The 8953-nt window shown below is 40.2% G+C and overlaps 1 protein-coding gene across 10 annotated transcripts in view; it reads right to left on the bottom strand.

The window, feature by feature from the left end:
- Window positions 1-8953, bottom strand: part of SZT2 (SZT2 subunit of KICSTOR complex) — a 109409-nt gene that overhangs the window by 96148 nt on the left and 4308 nt on the right. For 7 of the 10 annotated variants that reach the window (XR_006103497.1, XR_006103498.1, XR_006103499.1 and 4 more), the window contains exons 2-5: window positions 7087-7230; window positions 5634-5807; window positions 5117-5287; window positions 464-595 (exon numbers count right to left, since the gene is read on the bottom strand). Coding sequence is in view for 7 of the 10 variants with exons in the window: in XM_042463011.1 (XP_042318945.1) it covers window positions 464-595; window positions 5117-5287; window positions 5634-5807; window positions 7087-7230 (621 nt within the window). In the remaining 3 variants the exon portion in view is untranslated. Of the gene's footprint in view, window positions 1-463; window positions 596-5116; window positions 5288-5633; window positions 5808-6963; window positions 7065-7086; window positions 7231-8953 lie in introns of those variants that run through there. The other 3 variants (XM_042463014.1, XM_042463019.1, XM_042463016.1) reach the window with 2 other exon arrangements.

The following is an 8953-nucleotide window of genomic DNA, read 5'->3' as shown; positions in this document are numbered from 1 at the left end:
CCCCCTCAAGATGGTGGTTGGGGGAGGGCTCTTTGTCTTCAGGCCAGGCCTCTCTCTCCCCCTCAAGATGGTGGTTGGAGGAGGGCTCTTTGTCTTCCAGGCCTGGCCTCTCTCCCCCTCAAGATGGGGGTTGGAGGGGGGCTCTTTGTCTTCCAGGCCAGGCCTCTCTCCCCCTCAAGATGGTGGTTGGAGGAGGGCTCTTTGTCTTAGTTTACTATTACAGTATACACAAGTATACAAAAAAGATATTACCCAAAGACCATCTTCTTCAGAAGGCCCCCTCTGCATGAGAGTAACTGAAGTCTTGCTCTTCCATCATCCATGTGGTTTTTTGAGCTATAGGTTCTTGACATGTACTTATGGACAGTGGAAGTTTGAAAATAGGCCCAAGACAGGCTGACCAATGAGTATGAGAACTTTTACTACTCATTCAAACAGCAAGATGCCATAGTGGTTTTCTCACCTGAGTTTTGGGCTCATACTGCTGTTGGAGCATCTCAGCCACTTTGTTTTCAAATGTGCATAACTGTGTATAAACTTGCTGCAGGAAGGTCTCTGTATTGGTCTCATCCAGCAGACAACCCTGGAACAGCACCTGAGCCAAAGACAGAAGGAAACATTTCCTCATTCCCATTATTGTGTTTTGTCATAAAACAGAGTAAGTGCTCCACAAACAAAGCCTCACATTATCTACACTGTGAGCTGTACCAATTCATTAGCAGGAAAAAATAAATAAAATTCTTAAAATTTAGCACATGATATTTTAATCCAAAATGCTATTTAAAAGGGAATATATTTTAGCATCCTCTCTTAGCACAATATCTTTGACAATTAGTCTTATGAAGTGAGCCATATCAAGAGAAGTCACTGAAATAGGGTTGGGAATTGGATTGTCCTTCCAATGTTGTTGAATTGCGCCTCACAGAATTACAGAGTAGGAACAGATCTCAAGGGCCATCAAGTCCAAACCTCTGCCATACAGGAATACATAATCAAAGCACCCCAAACAGATGGGCATCTAGTCTGTTTAAAAACCTCCAAAGGAGGAGACTCCAGTATACTCTGAGAGTGTGTGTTCCACTGTCAAATAGCTCTTATGCCCAGCAGACCTAGGTAGCATAGCCAATGTTGAGGAATGGTCAGATGCAGCCCAACAAAATAAGGAAAGCTGTATGATTCCCATTTCTACATGAAAATATATCCCTCAGGGAAGAACCTTTTCAGCCAAAATCCACCTCCACCATATGACACATTATGCCAATAAATTACAACTTTTCAGTTCTTCCTTCCAACATTACATTGTAACACGGTCTACAACAGAATGTTACAGCTGGTATTGCTACTGATCTACTCTAGATTGGCACTCTTGTGGAAAAGGAACTAGGCTGGGATAAAACTATGAAAAGCAGTGGAAAGGAGCAAGAAAAATATGGAGGAAGATTCCTTCCTCTACTCAATTATGTTCTTCTTTTAACTGAGATAGTCACCCTCCTTCATTTCACAGGTGAATAGGTTGTTGACTTGTCTAGAAGTCATTGACTTGTCATGACTAGTCTAAAACTTGTGGCATAGGAGGAAAAAAGAATATTGACCTATGGCAGCTTTGGTGACATCATATTTTTCTGTGGCTATTGAAACCTTACTGGTGCACTGAGGTTGTGTGAACTTGGTTGTTAGCTGCCATCAAGTCGACTTCAACTTATGAACCCTATAAATGAGAGATCTCCATGTCACCCTCTCATCAAAAGTCTTGCTCAGGCCTTGCAGACTCAGCTCTGTGGCATTCTTGATTGAGTCCATCCATCTGTAATGCAGTTTCCCTCTTTTCCTACTGCCATCTATCCTTCAAAGAATTATTGCCTTTTCTAGTTAGTCATGCCTTCCCATGACATGTCCAGAATACAACAGTCTCACTTTAATCATCTGGCTTCTCAGGAGAGTTCAGGCTTTATTTTCTTTGTTCTTGCTGTAATGTGCCTTCAAGTCATTTCCAATTTATGGTAACCTAAGGCTTGGGGTTTTCTTGGCAAGATTTGTTCAGAGGAGGTTTGTCATTGCCTTCCCCTGAGGCTGAGACTGTGCCTATCTCAGGTTCACCTAGTAAGTTTCATGGCAAAACTGAGATTTGAACCCTGGTCTCCAGATATGCAGTCCAACCACTATGCTACACTGGCTCTAGGACCCATATATTTGTCTTTTTAGCAGTCCATGGTATCCACAAAACTCTTTTCCAGCACCACATTTCAAATAAATTGATTTTCTTCCTAACATCTTTCTTTGCTGTCCAGCTTTCACAATCAAACACAGAAATTGGAAATACAATGGCATGGACAATCCTAACTTTAATATTCAGTGATATATCTTTACACTTCAGGATCTTGTCTACCATATATACACGTGTACAAGTCGATCTCATGTATAAGTCAAGGGAAGGTTTCAGGGTCAAAATCCTGAATTTTTATATGACCTATGGATAAATCAAGGGTAAAACTTAGGGGCTATAAGGAAGGATGGAAAGGGGGAAATACCACTTCCTCCTTCTCCTCTGGACCTGTCCCAACTGATTCCCAGGTGCTGGAGGAGAGGTTTTAACATCAGATTGAGAAAGGAAGCTAGTGGATTTAAATGGAGAGTTGTTTCCATAGGAAGCTAGGTCTTGCAAAAGGGACCAGAGAGAGAAGCAAGTGGATTTAAATGGCGAGTTTTTCCCATAGGAAGCCAGGGCTTGCAAAACAGACCTGAGAAAGAAGCAAGTGGATTTAAATGGGGTGGTTCTCCGATAGGAAGCAAAGGCTTGCAAAACGGACTGAAGGGGGAAAGGATTGGTGTTCTATTGAGATTGGGGCATCAGGCTTGCTTGCTTTAGGATCTTTCTAAGCACTACTGATGTACTGACCCTTATATAAGTCTGCCCAAAATTTTAGGGGCAATTTTGGGGCACAAATTTGACTTATAGTCGAGTATATACGGTAGCTCCTTCATAACTGCTCTTCCAAGTTCTAGTCATCTTCTGATTTCTTGTCTATAGTCTCCATTCTGATTAATGACTGAGCCAAGGTTTGGAAAATCTTTTAATTATTTCAATGTCTTCACTGGCTACTTTAAAGTTATGTAAATCATCTGTGGTCATTATTTTTATTTTCTTAAAGTTCAACTGTAAACCTGACTTTACACTTTCTTCAGTAATTATTCCAAATCTGTGCTATTTTCTACTAGTAGTATGATGTTCCCTCCTTGTCATAATATAGGTTATACATAAGGACAATTAAACATTGTAGCATACCTAGTTTTAAAAGAAATCAATAGTTTTTCATCATCTAAACAAATAAAGTTTTGCAATAATCAATGGAGACTGATTTTCTTCTGTAATATTTTTGTGAGCTCCATTGTCCAATATATGTTAGCAATATGATTCCAAGTGCTACTTCCTATCCTGAAACCAGCTTGGAGATCTGGCATTTCATATATGGAAAAAGTCTTTGTTGTAGATTTTTAAGCATGATGTTTGCTTGCACATGAGATTAATGCAATGGTCCTGTGGTTACTGCAATCTCGTGTCTCCTTTTCTCAGGGACTGAAATGGATATTGAGGTATTCCACTCTGTGGGCCATTTTTCCATATTTGCTGACAGATTTCAGTTGGAACTAAAGTAGCTTCTGTCTCTGTAGTCTGAAGCAGCTCTGCTGGCATGCCATCTGTTCCTAGTGATTTATTTCTGCTCTGAGTGCAGCTTCCACTGAACCTTCTAAAATTGAAGGCTCTTCTTTATATGGTTCTTCCTAATTTTTCTGCCACAGTCTTTACAGGGTGAAAAGCCAAGTCATAATGGCAGGTAGGAAGAAAAGGAAGGTCAGCTTGCAACTTTCTATTTGCTTTGATAAAATAAAGTAAGACAATCATAGAATCATAGATTTGGAAGAGACTGCAAAGGCCATCCAGTCCAACCCCCTGCCATGCAGGAAATCTCAATCAAAGCATCCCCGACAAATGGCCATCCAGCCTCTGTTTAAAGACCTCTAAGGAAGGAGACTCCACTACACTCCGAGGGAGTGTGTTCCACTGTCGAACAGCCCTTACTGTCAGGAAGTTTCTCCTAATGTTGAGGTGGAATCTCTTTTCCTGGAGCTTGCATCCATTGCTCCATTTGAGGTTGAACCATTTGAGGTTGAAGGAGATTTTTCATTTTATATAACATGATTTTGACACTGGAGATGTAACTAGAGACAGAACTGGCACAGCTGGAGATGCAGTTTATGACAGCATACCCTCCTTCACTTGCATTAACGTGGCATATTAATTTGTGTCACATGTGAGTATCAACCTAAGTATCAATTTCTGTACACATATTATTAGAGCCATCTACAATTATAAGGTCAGCTTCATTTGCCAATTTTTCCTTTGCCACAGGAACCAAAAAATTCCCTGACACCAAACATGGAGAGACTTCCAGGAGAAGAAACCAAAATGTATAACAGGACTGGAAAAGTGGGCAGTTCTGGCTAACTGCACTGATGTCAGAAAGTACAATTTGGCAGAATCAAGAGAGATTTCAAGTAAATCTATCTAACCATATCAGCTATACATCATTAATCTGGCTTCAGAAAGAGAAAAATTAACCAGGAGATTTCAATATATGGCTTGTTCTAGCAAGCAAATTCTCTTTGGGGTGTTTGTGTTTCTGCCCTGTCCCCAATTTGGGGGCAATAAACAGAACTGCATCTTCACATGCCTTCATAGTGTACAATTCTCCATTAAATTGTATTTCACCTCTCCTTCCTTACACACAACCAGTAAAAAAGGAAGGAGAAAAAAAACAGCGACTAGAACTTCCCTGGTTTTGGGGAAATAACACAGGGAGGCAAGGAGCTATAAAATGGAGTAAGCTGGTCATTGGGCCCATCAAATGTTACTCATCCCTGCTCTACAGTGTGGAAGACTTCAACCCACAGACCCATACTGTGCTGCATTCTCTAGTAATAGGAAACTGAATTTTATGGGAAATTATAGGTTTATACTACAGTTCTTTCCACACTATCTACATGAGGCTTTTGTTATCAAATAGAATAACATCCTTTCAAATGAAAAGGCTGGACAAAAAGAAGGTATAAGTACTACCTGGTGTGTCTGTAACCCAATGATTGAAGAATATGCTTGAATAGTGATGAAGATCTCAGGTTGGTAGATGATGCCTGAACCTGGGATTCGAAAGGGTTTTAGCAACCCCACTAAACACCGGGTGAGGGCATAGAACACTTCATCAAAAATTATTTCTCCCGTAGAGTCATCCTGAAAAAGATAAAATTAAGAGGCTATTAAACTTCTACTGAAGTTCTCCTAGAGAAAGGAGTCACCAGCTCCCTAGAAGCATGCCCTAACTTACATTTTGGAGACACTACAAGAACATGTACAGTAATCTCACTTTTGGAAAGTAAATCTAGATACTCAACAGTCAAGTCAACTACATGAACACCATTCAAAGAAGAAATATATCACAGTATCCTCTTCTCCAAGAAAAGGATATACTCTTTGACAGATTTTGAAAAGAGGTACATACAGGCAAAGAAGATGAGCAAAGAAGACAGAGATGGCAAACACTGTGGTTAGTATGGGCCACAGGGACTAATACACTTACTACAATCCCTGTAGAAGGGCTCAGATCCAGTTCAATCACAAAACGGTATTGACGTGCAAGGAAAGTGACTTGCGTGGAAGGCACAAGGAGATACGGCCTGGGCTGTACAGACTCATCAGGTTGCCAGCTAATTGGCAGTATGCTGAGAACATCCAGCTCATCATCTGATTTCACCTTCAAAAAGAAGAACATGTAAACAGGAAGAAAACATATCAAAGTGGAAGAAAATCAATCTAAAATGCAAGAAAATCCATCTAAATGATGAAGCATTTCATCTGAAAGGCTGTTTAGCTGTCTTGAGCACTTTTTTGTAGAACGATGGAATTTTTTTTTTTTTTAAAAAAAAAGCCCTGCTTCTGAATGATGAAGTGCTGTAGTAAAAGAAGCATGAAAAGTTTGGGGTTGATGGGAGTTGCTTGAATCCTGTGTATTGGTTTTATGAATTGTAATGTATTTTATTGATATTCTGTATGCCGCTTTGATCACATTGGAAAAGCGGGGTAAAAATAAACTATTATTATTATTATTATTATTATTATTATTATTATATTCAAGCAATATTCAAGCAACTGCATCAACCACCAACTTTTCATATTTCTCTCACTACAGCACTTCATCATTCAGAAGCAGGGCTTGCATTTTTAATTTTGCTCCATTGTTCTACAAAAAAGTGCTCAAGGCAGCCAAACAAATCTCACTAAAACAAATTAAACCATATAATTAAAATAACAATATAATTAAAGTAACTAAAATAACTACCGTATATACTCGTGTACAAGTCAACCTCGTGTATAAGTCAAGGTCAACTTTTGGGGCCAAAAATGTGGATTTTTATATGGCCCATGGATACATCAAGGATCAGACTTGAGGGGGCAGCCCAGCTAGGGAGAGGCTACTGACAACTGTGCACCCTCCTCAGCATCTCCCTCACAGGGCTTTTCCCCACGGAAGAAGCCCAGCCAGGGAGAGGCTGCAGGGTGATTGTGCAGCCTCCTCAGCCAGGCTCCTTATATGGGGAAAGAGCCCTGCCGAGGAAAGCTTTGGGTTTATAATCATCTCCCTGGCTGGGCTTTTCCCTTTAGAGGAAGCACAGCCAAAGACAGGCCGCAGGGCGATCTGTCACCCTTCCCAGCGTCTTCTCAGCTGGACTATCCCTTGCAGAGGCAGCCCGGCTGGGGAGAGGCTTGGTTGAAGGACCTATTGCCCGTAGATAAGTATACCCAGGATTTTGGATGCCATTTTGGGGCAAAAATCTCTAGACTTATAGTAGAGTATATACGGTAAAGAACCAAGTTCAAAGGATCAGATGGAAAACATGTATCTTCACAACCTTTTTGTAAGCAGTGAGAGTGGAAACTGATTCCAACTGTGAGGGGCATCCAAGAATGACAGAAGAAAAAGCCTTTTCCCATGTGCTAGTCAAGCAGATCTTTTCAGGTGACAGTATGCTTACACAGCTTTGCTTGCTCACCAATTCTGATTCAGGGACTGCACAGACAACCTGATGTAAACGGTTGAGAAACCAGGCAAGACGCACATTGCGTGAAATACGATAATCTTTTTTCATCAAGAGGTAGATTTGGCCGGCCTCTTCAACCTGAAAGTAATAGAGAAAGAGAATGGGCATCTTGCAAAACTAGCAAAACAAACAAACAAATGAACAAAAACAAAGAGAACTGCACATCTCCCAAACCTGTTGTAAACAACTGAGTTAAAAGTATGTAGCACCACTGAAATTACTGCAAAGAAGTGCTTGATGTTTAATTAAATAAGTATTTAATAAATAATTTAAATAATGCATTAAATTATGTAATATCATACATTATAATCTAAGCTGTTATTAAATGAATTATTTTTAATAAGAAAATTCCTAATGGGCTCCAATAGATTTATTCCTAGATCAGCAATAGCCTGAGAGTTTTCTAAATATGACAAGTTTGCATATTCTTATGAACAAGTCAAGATAAAACAATGCCCATTTATATTTCCTATATTGTAACCAGCTTTCCTCTCTGTAATACTTGTTCAGCTTTATATAGGGAATTGGCCTTGACAAATAGTTATTCATTTTCAGTAAGGCTATTATAGTACTTCTTTTCATGGCAAATTATGGTAGCCATCCATTCACCTGGCTGCAGTGTAATGGTCTGAGTGTTGGACTACAGATCTGGAGACCAGAGATTAATTCCCTGCTTGGCACTGGGTGACCTGAGGTGAGTCACACACTCTGAGCTCCAGAAAACAACATGACATCTTCACCTTAGGTTAGAAGCTATTTGAAGGCATAAGACAATCATCATTTAACTTTGTGGAAAATAAGATGACATGACACATTAGAAAAGACAATGATGCTTGGTAAAGTGGGAAGCAGTAGGAAAAGAGGAAGACAGAACTACAGGTGGATGACCTCAGTCTAGGAAGCCATAGCTGTGGGTTTGCAGGACCTGAGCAGGGCTATTGTTGAAAGGGTGTTTCTCCTTCGTAGGGTCTTCCATAAGTGGAAGTCAACTTGATGGAAATTAACAACATGAATTATTTAACTTGGGGAACCTTAATTCTGAACAAAAAGGCATAAAATTGTTGTAAATGAGATATGAAGCATGCTAATTTGAACTAAGCAAGCTGCCGCATGTAAAAAGGATAAGCACCATGCACAATTATCAGTAACAAAAACACTGATTATCTATAAATTCTATATAGACAGCTCTCCTTCACTTGAAGATCTAAAACTTATAGCAGGGGTGGGTAAAGTGCAGCCTGGAGGTTGAATGTGGCCTCCAGGGAGATAAAAAACATTGTAATTTAAAATATATTTTTTTCTTTCATATGCCCCCAAATGTCCTCTAGAGGCCCAAGAAGCCCATCAAACATGGTGAGAATGCCCCTGTGTCCCTTAAAAGGCTATTTGGGAGCAAACAACTGATATTAATTAATTAATTAATTAATTAGCTAGCAGGAGCAGGAATGGTGTTTGTGAGGTGACCCTTCAAGGCCTCCTGGGGGCCTAATGTAACCCCCTACCTCTCCCCCCCCCCCCAGTTGCCCATTCCTGTTTTACAGGGACAATATCTGTCAAAAGCTGCCCATCACCCAATGCCAAGCACTTCTTAATTAACAAAATAATTTTGTCTAGCTGTTCTGCAGGCACCTGCCTATAGCTGAGATCATCTCTGCTGGTGACTTCTTGCTGTCTCAAGTGTGCAAAACAGTGGGAAACTTTGGGTGCATCTACATTAGAAATTATGCAATTTCACACCACTTTCACTGCCATGGCTCCAACCTGCAGAATCCTGGTGTTCCCACTCCATGATGGTGATGTA

Source organism: Sceloporus undulatus, chromosome 4, assembly GCF_019175285.1.
Source record: "Sceloporus undulatus isolate JIND9_A2432 ecotype Alabama chromosome 4, SceUnd_v1.1, whole genome shotgun sequence".
Taxonomy (NCBI): Eukaryota; Metazoa; Chordata; class Lepidosauria; order Squamata; family Phrynosomatidae; genus Sceloporus; species Sceloporus undulatus.
Note: the sequence above shows the minus strand (reverse complement) of the source record. Positions and strands in the feature narration are given on the sequence as shown.